Raw genomic sequence first — 17,253 nt, 5'->3', positions numbered from 1 at the left:
AAATAATGATTATTGAAGGCATTTCAGAAATAAAGCATCTGAATTTTAAATCATACATACCAAACTGTCTCGATAGCTTGTTTTTTTTGTTTGCTTGTTTTAATTTAACAAAGGTTTCTAGCAAGACTGGCATTACGTGTGGGTGAAATGGTCAGCAGCTACCTCTGCCATGTGACTCAGTGGGAGCCAGGACAGCCCCTCTGCTCACCAATATCCTTCCCACTTTGGTTTACAGCCTCTGAAGTTCATAGAACTGCCATTTTCCGGTTCTCTATTAAATTGCAAACATTTCTGAATTTAATAGTACATTAAATTATGAATATCTTGTTGGGAATTCATTTATCAAATAACCCTCCCCTAAAATAGCTTGACAGTTTGAGAACAGAAAATGGCTGGGAGGGTTAGTGTGGGGAAAGAACCGTGTAAAGGATCAAGGGCAAAGAAAGTGTAGAGGAGAGTTACATATACTCAGGTCAGGTTACATTATAGTTTTAACTAAGAAGTCCTAGGGTTTCACACATTTTTGGGACATCAGACTGACCCCAAAATGTAATAAACAAACAATTGAACACCCAATTTCCACTCTATTAGCTTACATAATTGAGAACTGAGTTTTGCGTGATACAAAAAAAGGAAAAAAAGTACCTGAACTGTTTGTTTGTTATCTCCTCTTAAAATGCTGCAGGATGCACTAAGTTCAATATGGCCCTGGGGTTTTCTGATTACATCACTCTGTATGAAAGGAAGAAAACCAATGCAAAGTGATTACCTATAATAGTCATAATAAGAAATGCTTTGTCTAATTAATTGCATTACATGGAAGAAAATCAATCAGGAGTCTGATTTATAGTTTGAGGAATTCAGTTCTAAATAACAAGCAATTTCCACTCACCGGAGATTTGTAGTAAAGTAATTCACCACCTTTAAGAACAAACCATCTCCGCTTCCAAGTCTTGACTTTACCACTCATTTTTAATAAGTAGCCAGATTTTTCCAGTGGTTCCTAATTAAAGAGATTAAAAAAAAATATTTAAGTTTCCCTTTGGAGGCTCAAACTAACAGATACATTAATGTTTTAAAAAAAAAACTGATTCAGTGTTTACATTTTTCCCATTATCACTGGAAGACGAGCAAGTTTTCGGGAGCTTCTGCTCTGGCTGTGAGCACTCTACCTCTGTGGAGTAAGCATCTGGGGGAATAGCATAATCACTTTCAGAAGCCACAGAAGAGAGAGACACACCTAGATGAAAAAAGAAATAAATCAAGTCAGTATTTAATAATTGGGTGGTCCAAATGCTGACTGTCAGGTTTCCTAAGAAATACATCTAATCCCAAATCATAAACCTTCCTAGACTAGATGTAGTCCATACCTTTGGCCATGAAGTATCTTTAAAGCAGAAAACAGAACTTAAGCGTAAGGACTATCATGCAAGTCTCCAAGGAAGTTAAAGGAACATAAATAATATTTCGGTATGTTATAAGCACAGCTATTTTTACATATATAAAATGTATGCAGTAGCCTAACAATTATCTTTTATTAAGGATTTAAAATATGTGTATTTACATATTGGCATGTAGGCAAACAAATGTTGAACCTTAATTTATCAAGATTTGTACAATCACACTTTACTGCGCTTAATTTTTGTAATCTTTTTTTAACATCTTTATTGGAGTATAATTGCTTTACATGTAATCATTTTTAAAGTAACATCACATTACAAAAGACACACAAGTCCAATACTACTAGTTTATAGATTTTGAAAATCTTTCATAAAAGAGATGCAATAAGACTTAAAGATATAAACAGACTATTTCATTTGCCAGCAGCTCTAATGTAAAATTCAAGGGAGCATTTTTCACACTAATTCACTTGCCATTTTAGAAAACAAGTTGCAAGCCACATTTGGAGAGTCACTACAATTGGAGATTTTGAAAATATTAAATAAAATCAAGGACTTAAGTCATTATTCATTACAGTATGCGGCAAATTTTTAAGTGTTTATTAACATTTAAGGGAAACATTAGGACAATGTCACTATATTATTCCTCTTATTTATTTGACTAAGACAAGTAATGGCTGTGATAATAGTAATATCTTTATTTTTCAAAGAGTAACAGAAATTTAGATCTACAAAGGACCTCAGAGATCATCCTGGTTCATGCCCTCATTCTCTGAGACTAAGGTCCACAGATTAAAGGATTTGTCCAAAGTCAAACAGCTAGGCAGAGGCAATGCTGGAGTGCAAATCTCAGGCTCCTAGCCCCAGGGTGCTAGGGACAGAGCAGAGAACAAAATGAAGAAATTTCTGCCCTCATGGAACACAGATTCTAGTCGGGGGAGACAGACAAAAACCAGGGAGCAAATGCCATGGAAAAATGAAATGTAGAGTTGACTAAAGGGAATAAAAAGAGCTAGCAGTTAGAGAAGGGCAAAGGACTACATTTGAATGGTGTGCTCTGGGTAGATCTCCTTGAGAAGGCAGTGTCTCAACTGGAGGAGGCAAAGGAACATCTGGGGCAAGAATACCAGGTAGAGCAAACGGTCAGTGCAAGGTCCTGAACTAAAGGAATGAATGGCATGTTCCGGGAACAGCTAAAGGGTCTGGATGGCCAGAGCTGAGTAAGAGAGAAGAGAGGAGGAGCTGAGGTCGAAGACATCAAAGAATCACATAACATGTTATAGTCTTTATAAGAGGTTCTTGCAGTGTTTTGAGCAAAAGTGTGATATAACCTGATTCTGGCTGTCAAGGGGGCAAGGTCATATAGCAAAGGGACTGATGGAAGCCCAAAATATTAAACCTATGAGTGAGAGCTGAACAGCTCCTGTTGAAGCTGAGGGGTTTGGGAGTACCTAGGGGTTCCACGGAACACAGTTTGAAAACCAACATACTGTGCTGCTTTAAAGGCTTTTGTAAAATACAGATGTCATTTAATGTGACTGGCTCTCTCTGTAACCTATATGCCAAAAATTTCTTCAAAATCTACAAAAATCGTAGACATGCCCGAAGTAAGTTTTTGTTGGTTTCCATCTTAATATCAGATTAACCACCACATTTTTAGGCATATTCTTCTGCCATTTAGCAGTGCAACAAATTTAGCTGAAATAAGTCCATCCTATAAATTATCCAAAATCACACAGTAACTGTAAAAGAAGAACCTAATTTAAGCCAAGTGTCTCACTTTATTCCTATAATGAAGTGATCTCTCTTTTACAGATAAGGTTAAAAAACAAAAAACAAGACAAAACAAACAAAACCACTGTCTTGTCTGGAATCACAAAGAGAATTTAGAAGAGAATTAGGACTAAAATATAAGCACCTTAGTCCTAGGTGAATACTCTTTTCACTATGAGTTGAAGGCAGCTCAGATCTTTTTTTTAAGTCCTATTATAGAGATAAAATTCCCATTAAATATTCTGAATTTTTTGGAGTTGTCTTGTATGCCTGAGACTCTCCCTTACCTCGTTTCATCGCTCTGGGACTGCCTGGCCCACTCCGACTGCGAGAGTCTGACTCTGAAGTCCGGGAGCTGGATCTGGAACTATCTTCTTCCTCTGACCCAGAGGAGTCATCCAGGAATGGGTTGCTGCTTATCTGGGTCGCCTTCTGAAGAAAAGCAAAACAGCCTCCCTGTGTCCATCCTTAAAGTCACCACTCTCTTTAGGTATAGAATGTTTTACCAGAAGTTATGGAATAAGTTTTTTTAAGGAATACAAGAAAATATTTTGCCATTATCAAAGTCACGTTGTTAAATCCCAAATTCCAATTAGCAAGGCATTTGTCAATTATAAAAGATTCCTAAGGACATAAGCCTGTTAATACCTGATGATACTTTTTTTTCTGATATTTATTTTAATTAGGTACTTCACACAAAGGAGGGGAACCCTGGCAGTGATACAAAGATCTTTCTATATTAGGAGTTTTCATTACATCATTAATACTATTTCCTTTAAACAATTAACAGCTATGGAGGGGGTGGAGACTCACATGTAGCATAACAAAAACGGAGCATATCAGACCTCTAATACTCCAATAAGAATAAATATCTTCTCTAGATCTTTCCATTTCTTCTCTTTTAATAATATGCTAGTGTGAACTTCTAAAACTCCCTTTAAAGGGACAGTCCATGTAAAATGTCAAGAATGGAATCTGGAGCTTGACTAAACAGTTTCCTTGATTCATCATGAAGAGCCCCACATGTTTAACAGTAACAATAATGAGTTACCCCTTTTAAAGTTGTGTACACTGGGGTTGTCATATTCTTGTATATCAGTGATGTATAAAGTCCTGATGTGGTATAGGAAAGCACTGCAACAGAATCTGAAACAGAAAACAAAATGATTAAGAAAACAAACCTTCTAACTAGTGCTTATGTCTATTTCTTATGAATGTGAATTAGCAAAACTTCCAATTAAAGAGAGACTGGATGAACATACAATATTCATTACACAGTCTACCTGAAGAATTATGGCATTTATGACAGCTTTAATTATACACTCTCTTACATGGTTCATTATGTCCTCAGGTGTGCTAGTTCCCCAACTAGACTGTAAGCTCTTTGAGAGCAAGGATCTTAACTTTTATTTCTTTGGCATCTCCATCCAGCTCACAATGGGCAGAAATGAGTACAAACACCTGCTGACTGATTCAGTGAGCAGTACCCTATGAAGATATTCTCTGACTATTCAGAGACCTATTACTGACACGTGTTAAAACATCGTCACTTTTAAACCTTTATCAGGTGAACCTCAGACTGAAAGGTTAGAATATATTTCCTGAGTGGCAAGAACAGAGGATAGCTGAAAAGGAGTAGAACAACAATAGTCACCTCTAAGATACAGATCAGAGGTAGGATAGGGAGGGGGCCAGTAGAAGGAACCACAGAAAAATTTTGCTTTTTATTCCAGACAGTTCTCTGTTGTTTGGTTTTATTTTTCATAATGAACATGCATTGTTTCTATAATAGTATTTTGAAAAAAGAAAGAAAGGAGGAATGTGTTTTAAACTCTGGAAAAAGAAGACATAGAGATCAACAGTTTTACAATTTTAAACAGCTGAAACTCCAGTTTCTTAGCTTTAGCCTCTTTTGGGTAAAAACATGAGGTACTTGCTACATAAGAGTTGAACATCTATGTGCCCCTATACTGAATAACATGAATTTCAATTTTAAAATATAAATCAGCAACCTCAGAAAGCATTTTCTGGAAGTTGGCCAAGTTGTATTTTTTCCAATAACTTTAGACAGTTAGGAAGTTCTTGGCTAATGAAATGGCAATACAAAATCACTTATTTTTTAAAACATTTTTTATTGTAGTAAAAAACACATAAGATAAAATTTACCACCTTAACCATTTTTAAGTGCATAGTTCAGTTAGTGTTAAGTATATTTACATTGTTGTGAATCAGATCTCCAAAGCTTTTTTATCTTGAAAATCTGAAACCCTATAGCCATTAAGCAACTGCTCCGCTTCCCCTACTCCCGCTAACCCCTAGTAACCACAACTCTACTTTCTGTTTCTATCAGGTTGACTATGTCAGATATCTCATATAAGTGGACTCATACAGTATTTGTCCTTTGTGACTGCTTATTTCACTTAGCATAAAGTCCTCAAGGTTCACCTGCATTGCAGCATGCAAAATCACTTACTTTTATTAACATTCTCCATATTGAAGGCCTCAGACATTCGAATGCCTGATTTGGCTACAGCATAAATTCTGCTTTCCTAATGTAAAAGAGAGATTTAAGCTGGATATTTAAAGCAAAGAAACAATTACTTTCAATACACATGTTTTTCATTTGTGCTTCATTTAATTGTCACCAGAGCACAGAATTATTATAAAACTGTCACCAGTGCCAACTAAAATATGCCACTGTGAACAGCACTGCAGAATTTTCTTCCATCCATTAGTCACAACATTATTTATCTTTGTTCCCAAATTTTTGCTTGGTATTTTAAATTCTTTTGAACAGACAGGAAAAAAGTAAGAGAAAGCTTATTCACAATCACTGACTATTCATAAATACCACCATTAATATTCCACCACTTCAGAACATGGTCAAAAAAAAAAAGGAAAACTCTGAATAGCTGTAACATGAAGCCAGAAACCATTTATTATCATTGACTAGACACAAATATTATCTTTAATATTCTACCATTCTAGAATATGGTTAAAGAAAAAGAGAAAGCCAAAACTTGAAGTCAGAAAGCACACACAAAGTAACATTTAGTGCTATCACCTTCATATCTCAATGTACATTTCAATGAAGTAGAAGAAATACCTGAGGTCAAATAATAAGTGAATTTGAGAACTGCAATGGAATTTATAGGATCTTGTTCCAAAAGTAGGTTGTTATTTTGCTTTCTCTTATTCTCTGAGAGAGATTTCTGAAATGGGTACTGGAAGGCTATTGGCCCTGCCCCCTCTGAGAAAAGGGACTCTAGGTTGTTCCTAATGCATAGGTCACCATGTCCTGAACTTTGTAACACACCTAACCTGGACAGTTATCTGGATCGGGGCACAGTGGGCAACTAAGGCAGTCCTCTTTGGGACTGCGCTAGACAGGGGCCTGTGAGGCAATGGGCAGGAGATCTCTAACCATCTGAGACACTTTATTTCGAAGAGTGGCTGACTGAATGAATCACTCTCACAGCTTCTTTGAGAGTGTGATGGTGAGATACACAGACAGAGACAAACAACAGAGTGGACAGAACAAAAAGACATATAAAAATAAGGCAGTAAGTGAGGTACTTACAAGCCATGAGAGAGCGAAGGAGAGTAGTTAGCAGTCATGAGAGAAGCAGACAGTCACTGTAGACAGGAGAGGACAAGCTGAGCCATGGGACCAGGGACAGTGGGTATCACCTGTTTTTCTAAGGAGTTGACCATCAGAGGTGCTCCTGAATCATTACATGCTGTCCTGCTAGAGTGACTACTGTATTTTGGAATGATATTCCAGTTCAATAAGAATGGGCTATGCCTTAAAGTAAACTCTTAAAAATCCTTAAACTCTCATAAATTGAGGTGACTAGAATGTATCTCTTTAACTTGAAACTTGAAAATACCCAACAAGCAGAAATAAAACCTCAAACTTGGCCAGTTTGCTAGAAGGCTTTTGCAAAGCGGTACTACTTTTTCAGAACTGGATAGTTTCAGAAGGCAAGAAGAGAAAAAGGCAAAAAAGTAGTAAAAATGGTTTGCCAAATAAAATGAAAGTGAACGTCTAACCTAAATCTCTGCCAATCTCAACATAATGAAAGAAGCAAAATTTCAACTCCTAACTGCCTAAAGGGTAACATAGTTGGAATTCCAGATATTCACATGCCAATAATGTCCATTTTTTATGCTATCCAGAGTTTAGTAATAAACTGCAGGTGGTTTCACGTGGACTTTGCAATGAAATGTTCTTTTAAAAGTAAGTAAGAGCAGATACATCTCAAGGTCTGAATTTATACTAGGAAAACACAGTTGCCTTCATTTGCTTAAAATTGCACTGGTCACTAAATAAAAAATAATAACAGAACATGACTCCGAAAACCAAAAAATCCCACAACCCAGATGATTCTCTGGAGGCCAAAGGTTAAATTATGTCAATATGTGAAGGAAAACTTCAATCTACAAAACAGATAATTTCACTTTGTTTCAAATATAGGAAGAATTTTTTTTAATCTAGAGATTCCTAAGAAGAATCACGCAATTAATGGGTTAATTATTATATTAATGGTCAGTGTTTCAATGGAAAAAATTTCAATCTATTCTAGATATACAGGAAGATGCTTTTGGTTAAAGCAATAGATTTATAAGTTCATGAAGAGTAAAATTAAATTTCTCTTAAAGCCAATCAAGTAAATACTTAAGTTCAGAACTTGATGACCAATAAGTGTCCTCATCCAGAATTTACCCACAAGTATTATACAGTTAGAGAGAGCCCTTCTTCCCCACCCCAATGTTTCCTTCCATGTGGAGGGAGCTCCAAAAATTGAACATTCCTGATCTCTAGCCAGTGATTCCTAGAAGGAGAAACCGGACATGCAAAGCCCGGCACCTTCCCCTCTCCTTCCTATTGAGAAGTAGCTGTGTGCAGGAAATAACCATTTGTTCTTTCTCTAGACTGTAAGCTTTAGAGGAGCTGGGCCTCACTGGAGGCAGCCTGTGGTGGCTGGTCAAGCGCTACCTGGGCCTGGGTGAATAAATCTAGCTTTTTCCCAGGTGCAGTACTTGCTCCTTTGCCCACCAATTCTCTAAAATCCGTTTTATCAGTAATAAAGGTAACATTCTGATCTTGCTTTGTCTTACCCTTCTCTTATTTCTCGACTGGTTCACGGGAAAGAGAAGGGGAAATTGAATTCTAAAAACTGGGAATTGTCAGAACAAAGCCAGACTGGAAAAGAAAGAAGAAGAAGTAGAGTAAAACCTGAAAATGAGCGTTGAGCAAAAACGAGCGTGTGTGCATTGCACACAACACATAATTTACCCAAGAGGGAAACCGGTGCAGGGGAGGAGTTGGAGGTTTCCCACAGGCCGCCTTCTTTGCTGAGTTGCAGGTTTCCTGGTCGTCTGAACACGGAGACTCCAGGGAGCCGTAGGAAAATAATCCATCATCACAACTAGTGTCCATAGTCTCTAAAATTTCTGTACTGTCGCCATCAACTAGATCAAGATCTGTTTCCTGAGGTCTCAGTGGCCGGATCATGCTTATAGCATTTCTGTTTGTACCAAACATCCTGTCGGAACTTAACTGTGGCTGGCTTAGGTGTCTTTTGGCTAGAGCTACACTTAAGCTGAAAACATTAGGAACCCTTAATTTGGGAAGTGGCAGGTTTGAGGGCGGCACTAGTTCTGTGCCTTTTCCAGTGAATGAGTTAGGATGCTTTGGACTCAAAGCTGGGGTCAGAATAGGGCTTGGGGTGTTGGCTTCACTCGATGAAGATGAATAATCCAGTCTCTGAGACTGAAATTTTTTATTCAGTTCGTCTGAGGAACTATCGTGCTCCTTTTTACTTGATTCATAATTTCCCTTTCCAAGAGGACTCCACTGTGCCTCCTGTTGCCAAGAATACAGCTTCTTGTGTTCTGGTCTCTTTATGCCAAAAGTCTCTTCTTCAAATATAAAACTGCTGTCATCAGAGGCTGTCAGATACGTCTCACTGCCCATTCTGCTACACTGGACCCCCTCCTCTGATGTGTGGCTGGAAAGGGTGGATGTATACCTGGACTTGGATCTTCCTTTGCCCCCGTCGTCCTCATCGGAACTCCAGTCACTCCCAGGAGCCCCAGAATTCTGGGATATGCCACCATCCGTCACAAAGCTTGTCCTTGTTTTCTGATCCTGCTCTGAGACACAAGGCACTTGATGCAATGTTCTCTGACCTCGGTTGTTTTCTTGAATTTGGTTATCGACAGACTTTTCTGGTATTTCCATTTCTAGAAAAGCATACATTATATTGGCATGCTGCCTTTAATCATACAATCTTTTTGTATGTTTAGCTTTATATAACTACATTGTACAAACTGGAATTTCCACATGAGTCAAATTAATTTACATTATCCTTTTTTAGTCATATGCCTTTTTTAAACCCAAGTTTGAAAACTACAAGCTTTCTATAAAACACTGAGCCCTTACACTTCAATAGAATAATATCAAAATGAAACTGCTTTTTACAAAGAAACATGAAGGAAAAATAAAACTGACAATATTCTAGGGCGAGATAATACAAGAAGCAAAATGAAAAATAAGGCAACACTGACTATCAAGGAAAGCAGCCACTAAAAAAATGAACATCATTAATTATATTTTAGAGGCAAAGACAATGACACCCTCTTTCTACTAAACTTCAAAATTATCATAAATAAATTAAAACATAATAAATATAAAGCTATAGTTTAAAAAAAAAAACTTTGTTCCCAAGCTTCACTACATGAAATATGCAAAACCGTAAGGAAAACATACACAAAGAAAAGCTTTATTCACTCTACTTTTGGTTTAATCATAAATACAAAATATGTCTTTACAATAAAAAATAACAGTCTTTAAAAATATCTTTAGATATGGCTTATTATTGTTTATAACATAATTAATAGAACGAACCATTGACTTTATAAACAGTGAACTAAAAATTTAGATTGAAGAATACAAAAGAAACTTTGAAAACATGAAAATATAGATAGGAGCTTCATAATTAAGGATACAGAGGCTGAACAAATAAACTCCACAATTTGGTATCAGGCAGTTTGTTAAATTTGCAAATGAGCAAGAACCGCAGTACAGGCAACCTCAGCTGAACCGAGCTGTACTCAACTATTAGAAAGTGGGAAAAAAACTAAAATGACTTCTCAAAAAAGAAAAAAAAAAATCCATGTAATGGCATGAAAACAAGTACCAAAGGAGCCTTCTGAATGGAAAAACATATGGTTTTCAGAGTTTCATAACCAAGCATAGAGACAGTTCTTAGGGCTATAATTTTTCTCCTTTGGAGGAAGGAAGCAGGAACTGAAAATGGAGAAGATACAAGTTCAAGTCTTTCAAAAATATTTGGGAAAAGTCATACTAGTGGTGGCAAAGCAGCAACCGCAAAATTAAGCAAAATTTAGAGGGGCTTTAAGACTAAAAGAAGGGTAGAAATCTGCACACAGGTCCAAAGTTTAAACATCTGGCAAATATTTTCCTCTTTGAGGCAATAAAGGGAAAATCAAAGCAGTTACTAAATTGTCACCTGGTGTTCTTTTTCTTTATAAGTTTGCTGTGTCACATTTAATTTCATATTGAATATTAGATAATATTTTTGTATTTTAAATAAATAATGAATAGAAAGTTCATACTTCTAAAACTCAGTTAAAACAAGCAGGTATGACTGTACATTTTAAAATTTTAACTATTACTGCTACCTATTGCAGGAAAAAGTATCAAGAAGGGAAAACCAGTTTTTCCTATAAATAATTGGCAGAGAGTCTCAAAAAACACACAAGATAACTAGATACACAGAGTTAAATGCTGTTTTGCTCTTTAGAAATAGTCTCATAAAACATCAAGTTGTCAGGAAAAAAATAAGAAAAATTAAGCTGTCTTTGCATTAATCTTAGCAAATCATTTTTCCTTTTTAAAAAAAATGTCAAAGTAAATTCCTCTAGTCCATAAATACCTTCTATGTCTTTTCCTTCAGTGAACTCGGGTTCTTTAGATGATATCTTGCTCGTTTCCTCAGATTTTACAACTTGAGGAGGACTCCTTGCTCGGGATAAAAAGCACCCAAAGGTCAGACTGCTCAGACGCTGGCCTTCTGTGAGCTTCGGTGTGGAGACAGTGGACAACATCTTCCCTTGAACTTCTGCAAGATCATTAATCAAAATGAAGATCTGAATTTTTTATAACGATTTGTTAAACAGAGAACTAAAGCATATAAAAACGTGGACAAATCACTCCTTGTACCAGAAAAAAAGCCTGAAGTTCATCTTTATTTATGTATAGGAACAATGACCCCTCAATGTCTAGCATCACACGCCAGTGTTTAAAATCTGTTTATATATTCTGAATGCACAAACTATTTTTTAACTGCAAAGAGAAACATTTCTAATCCCTTTAAAAGTAGTTAGTTCTCAAACAAACAAACCAAAATCCAGATATAAACAACTAGGAAGTTATAGCTTCTTGCAACGTCAACTATTGGTAAACACCAATCAAGTACTGGTAAAATTTGATTGTTTGGTATTGCTACTAATAGTGAGAAAAAAGGGACTGAGGTCTTGGTTGCCAAGACAACCCAGGAAAATTTAGATGATCACTGGGGCAAATATTACATGATCACTGGAATAACTTTTGCTTATCTTAGTTTTTAGTGTGCTTCTCATAATAAAGCAGATGATGGGACTTGGTCTATGGTGACCACAGCATGGAGAGCCTTAATCACTTCCTTAGAGAACAAAAAGGGGAGGGGGCAGTCTCTAGATTGAGAATTTAGACAGCTAGGTGAGTGATTAATTGAGCACCTAATCATGGGTTTAATTCATCTTCTAGGAATTGTAACATTGCTGCTTGTAAGATCAAAAGCATGGAGATCCCAGTGATAGTAAGAAAAGTTTCCAAAGAAATTAAATTCTCAACTCTGGGAGAGCACCAAAGGGTTAAGTTAAATAGCAACTGATAATTGAGTATAGAAAAATACCTTTATATAGTGTATTCCTTCAGATGTATCTTTTAATATTTTCATGTTGCCATTGCTCACAGAACTAATTCATGATATTTTATCACATATATACATATTTTATCACATATATACATATATATTTTTAAAGTATTATATTATATCTACATATGTTGTGTCTGTTCTTCTCCAGTAAAGCCGAGGTTCCAAGGATCAATAATCCTTAGTCTCCAAGACTAAAAGGCTGCCAGTGAAGACTAGAATTGTAAGTTAAGAATTATCAGGGAAACAGTATTTGGTGAAGGGGCTTAATACATCCAGTCTATTTCAAAGAGGGTGAACACCACAAGGACCTAAAACTTTAATTATAAACATGGAATTCCAGATCAACTATAGGAACACCTATTTTTTTCATCATATAGGTAGAGGAAATGTGTGATGTGTGATATAAGAAATAGATTTTGGTCTTCATCCATGGTTCCTGGCACACAGCTCCTAAAACCCTTGGAATGTCCTAAGAGCAATAAAAGTGTCTTTTGTTTTCATAACAAGCTCTTTTAAACACATCTGAGTATGTATTAATGAGGTGATTTCTGGAAAGCCCCTAGATGGCCTCAGGATGGGGCCTGGTTGCCAGGGGAACCAACCAAATCATAAGAGGGTTGGAAATTTCAGCCTCACCCTCCATCTCCTACCTCTGAGTTCAGGTGAGGAAGAAAGGGGCTGGAGGTTGAATTAATCACCAAGGGCCAATTGTTTCATCAATCATGCATGCCTACATAGTGAAACCTCCAGAAAAACTCAAAAGGATGGGGTTCAGGATGCTCCAAGTTGGTGAACATGTGGAGGTGCTGGGAAGGAGGTATACTTAGTGAGAGCCTGGAAGCTCTGTGCCCCTTCTCCTGTATCTTGCCCCATGCATCTCTTCCATCTGGCTGTTCCTGAGTTACATCCTTTGTAATAAACCAGTAATCTAGGAAGTGAACTGTCTGACTGAGTTCTGTGAGCCTCTCTAGCAAATTATTGAACCCAAGGAAGGGATCTTGGGAACCCTGGATTTACAGTCTGTTGGACAGAAGCAGGGATGCCACCCTGTACTTGTGACTCTGTCCGAAGTGTGTGTTTGTGTGTGTGTTCAGTGCCTGCTCGGAGGTGCTGGTGGGTAGTTTTGTGGGAGTGAGGGATCTGGTGCTATCCAAGTAGATAAGTCAGAATTGAGTTAAATTTATAGGACATCCAGTCGGTGTCTGTTGAGAATTGGAGAATTGCTTGGTGTGGGAAAAACGTCCACACATCTCATGTCAGAAATATTAAGAGAGGGAAAACAGGAGTTTTGTCCCTTAACAAAAGGACAGCAATAGGTACTAACATGCAGTAGACAAAGTGCTTTCACATGTCCTATAATCAACAACCCCCCATGAAACCAGTAAGACACTATTACAGTCACCATTTTACTGATGTGAAAAAAAAAAAATTGGAGATATACACACAGCTATTAAATTGTAGGGCATTAAAGTTGACTTCAAAGTCCAGGTTCTTTCTACCATGCCAGTATTTTTCCAATGCATTCTAGGAAACCCCACGGCTTTATGGAAATGTTGCAGAGGATGCAAGAAATGAAAGAAGAGTCATGGGTGAGACCAAGTCTGCAGAACTCTGGACCCATCACCCAGTACAGGTTTTTTACCTATTTTATCCCTTGAGATTCTATAGGAAAAAAAAATTGTTTAAAAAGGGTTCTGCTGCTAAATAAAAGTTTAAAAAGCACTATACTAGGCCATGGGTCTAATAAGCACAGGCTATCCAAACACCCTGCTGACTTACCTCCTCTTCAGCTCAATGTGCACTTGAGTGACTATCATACGAATAGCATATTAAGTGAATCTCTATCATTAACTCTACCACCCATCCTTTGGCTTTAATGTTAAAAAGAAAGGAAATAGCCCTAAGCATTAGAAAATGCAAAGTGTTTATTCGCATTATAAAATTCTGCTCAAAATATTCAGGTTGTAAGAATTTCAATCACCATTGAGCACAATGCTACAAAATGAAAATAGAAAATAACAAGACTGATTTTTTTAAAAGTAAACATACCTGAAATTAAACGTTCAAATTACCCCCTTTGGGTTATTCACTACTGTCTAGCTGTGCTAATATGGACATGTGGCTATTTAAATTTAAATGAATTCAAATTAGATAAAATGTAAAATTCAGTTCCTTAGCTGTGCAAGTCATATTTCAAGCGCTCAATAGTGAAATTCTAGCAAATAAATCCAACTAGGCTATCTTAGTCAAAAGTGCACATACCTTGTAATTTTGACTGTATTGTTCTTATCTCTTCGGTTTGGTTTTGGTTGATCAAACGAAGATTCTGATTCTCCAATTCCAGCTAAAAGAACATAATGGTTTTCTTTTATACAGGGATAACATTTCTAAAATGTACTAGTAAATTATAACATTTAGAAAATGTTAATATCTAATTAAACACAAGCAAAATACAAAAGAAATAAGTAAATATCAGATGAATTTATCAGCACAGATCGTCAGCCTAGATAATTATGGCTTTAATATTTGTTTCCAGAGCTAAAAGTTTTAAATGTTTTTCACCCCTATGCCTTCTCCACTGTAAAGCTATTTTAAACCAAATTATTTTGGCATTTAATCTGCCATATAAACTAAATAATGTGTACTTCTCAGATACTGAATATATTAATTTTATGAGATATGCATATATATTCTCTAATTATTTAAAGTTAACTATTAGAACTAGTCAACTAATTAGAATGAGGCTACTTAACACTGATTACCATGGGTCTATCAATATTTTTAATTTTAAAATTACATTAGTCATTAAAGTGAAAGCTACCTATCTCACGTTTGCCAAAAGCCAGCAGCACCACCAACTGATCAGAATTTTGTTTCATTCAGATATTCTGATGACTTATCTATTCAAAAGAAGTAAAAGGTAAAGAAAAGACAAATATGGCAATAAATACCTCATTCAACTTAACTGTTACCCATTCTTTGATCTTAGCTGCTTTCTCTTCTATTATTTTAGCTTCTTGAATCCTTATTTGTTTCTGAAATAACATTAGCAGTTTGTTTAGTTCAAACAGAAGCTCACTGGTCTGGAAATGTTACAGTCATAGACATAAAAGGTAAGTCCACTTAAAACCTGTTTCCAAATTAAGACGTCTGCCTTTAAATTACCAAACATAGGAAAAAATAAGAATGGCTGTCCAGCAGAACAGTAATAAAAGTATACATAAATATTTCTAGCTTTAACATCTGCTATTCCCTTTCTCTGAAAGATCATATACCAAAATCAATCCACTGAATTTATCCACAAAATAAACCATTTCTGGAAATAGTCTAGGTTTAGAACAGTGGAATAGAGTTCAACCAGGTTGGGGACAGGAGAATCAGAATCTCCTCTGGAGAACGGCTTATTTTCCCCTCCAGTGCTAGTTTTAGAAGGTCCAGAAAAAAATAGAGATTGAGAAACTCTAGCTCACATCCACCAAATTTTAAATCTGGTTATGGTCACAAAACTACTGAAAGCGTGACTATCATATAAATCCTAGTGGGTGGAGGCTGAAAGCCACTGACCTAAAGGAACACTGACGCCAGAGAAATGAAAAAAATGATTAAACATTGAACAGTTCTATAGTGGTCATGTTTAAATGACACTAAATGACCTTTTAAGTAAATAACCCTACTGCAATTTTTCTCCTAAAAATTAAAAAAAAATAAACTAAATACTATACTTGATCTCAATGAAGTGGTTTAAAAACAGTATACACATTTCTAAGCAGAAGGATTAGCGTCAAATCAAACACATGTTTAAAATTTAACCTTCCATAAACATTTCCAACACCCTAACAATCTAAGGCAAAAATTTATTGGAAACATTTTACAGACATAAATACCTGCTGATAACCAAGTGTTTCCAACTTAAGGAGTATTGTCACATCCAAAAAGTGGTAGATATGCCTTGGAATCACCCCGGATTTAAAGTGAATGTATTTAACTTGCACCTTTCACCAGTAATGTGATGTAGTCCTAGGGGTCACCAAGTAAGATTTCTGATCAAAATTTAGAAATTTTGACTCTCTTTTTAATCTTTGCGATTATGCATAAATGAATGCGCATATTTAGGACTCTTTGATGATCAAATTCTTCCTAACCTGCTCCTCAAGTTGCAGTTCCAAGTTTTGAATGATGTCATCTTTTTCCTGTATTAGGGTTTCCAGATCTTGACACTTTTTATACAACCTCGTCTCTGATTCACTGGTTTGAATATTAGCTGCTTTTAATTTTTCTTCCATAACTTGTACCTAAATTCAGAGGATAAAATATTAAAACTATGCACGTACTTAATTTATCATAGTATTAAATTCAGAATTTTACTTTAACATTAAATCCCTAAAAAGTATCGTCATAAAAGGAAAACATTGAACAGCAAGTTTTAATGTATTTAACAATTATAAAGTCTGAAGGCTATTTTGCTAAGTGATGTTACCCCTGAGGTGCATGAGGGTACATGAAAGATTCTCATAATATTGCTATCATGTAAAGAAATGCACATGTTAACTAGATCAATGATAATATGCAAAGTATTTCATGTGAGCATAGAACTAGAAAGCTTCCAGCTCTCATTTTTTCATATTTTATAAAAAAGTAAGAATATCAAGTACAGACATTGAGTGGTAAGATAAGACTCATACTGGATGACCTAGTATAATAACACATCTTGGGAAAAAAAACTGAACTTAGCTGAAAAAGGTACACATATACAACAGAAAGCAAAAGTAAAACAAAAGAACCTTAAAGGAACTTCCCTCGTGGTGCAGTGGTTAAGAATCTGCCTTCCAATGCAGGGGATGCTGGTTCAATCCCTGGTCGGGGAACTAAGATCCCACATGCCATGGGGCAACTGAGCCTGCGCACTGCAACTACTGAGCCCGCACGCTCTGGAGCCCATGTGCCACAAATAGAGAGGCCACGCACTGCAACTACTGAGCCCACGTGCTCTGGAGCCCACACGCCACAACTAGAGAGAAGCCCGCTCTCCACAATGAAGAACCCAAGCGCCGCAGGGAAGATCCCGCATGCCA

General features: G+C 36.4%; 1 protein-coding gene across 5 annotated transcripts in view; it reads right to left on the bottom strand.

Moving 5' to 3' along the window:
* PLEKHH2 (pleckstrin homology, MyTH4 and FERM domain containing H2) overlaps positions 1–17,253 on the bottom strand; it is a 107,741-nt gene that overhangs the window by 49,954 nt on the left and 40,534 nt on the right. For all 5 annotated transcript variants that reach the window (XR_003004298.1, XM_024753606.1, XM_024753607.1 and 2 more), the window contains exons 4-14: positions 16,324–16,473; positions 15,133–15,216; positions 14,444–14,525; positions 11,138–11,323; positions 8,473–9,422; positions 5,647–5,722; positions 4,225–4,319; positions 3,461–3,605; positions 1,104–1,240; positions 893–1,003; positions 646–732 (exon numbers count right to left, since the gene is read on the bottom strand). Coding sequence is in view for 4 of the 5 variants with exons in the window: in XM_024753606.1 (XP_024609374.1) it covers positions 646–732; positions 893–1,003; positions 1,104–1,240; positions 3,461–3,605; positions 4,225–4,319; positions 5,647–5,722; positions 8,473–9,422; positions 11,138–11,323; positions 14,444–14,525; positions 15,133–15,216; positions 16,324–16,473 (2,103 nt within the window). In the remaining variant the exon portion in view is untranslated. The remainder of the gene's footprint in view (positions 1–645; positions 733–892; positions 1,004–1,103; positions 1,241–3,460; positions 3,606–4,224; positions 4,320–5,646; positions 5,723–8,472; positions 9,423–11,137; positions 11,324–14,443; positions 14,526–15,132; positions 15,217–16,323; positions 16,474–17,253) is intronic.

The sequence above is a fragment of the Neophocaena asiaeorientalis genome, unplaced genomic scaffold, assembly GCF_003031525.2.
Source record: "Neophocaena asiaeorientalis asiaeorientalis breed wild unplaced genomic scaffold, Neophocaena_asiaeorientalis_V1.1 scaffold171, whole genome shotgun sequence".
In the NCBI taxonomy this organism is placed as follows: domain Eukaryota; kingdom Metazoa; phylum Chordata; class Mammalia; order Artiodactyla; family Phocoenidae; genus Neophocaena; species Neophocaena asiaeorientalis.
Note: the sequence above shows the minus strand (reverse complement) of the source record. Positions and strands in the feature narration are given on the sequence as shown.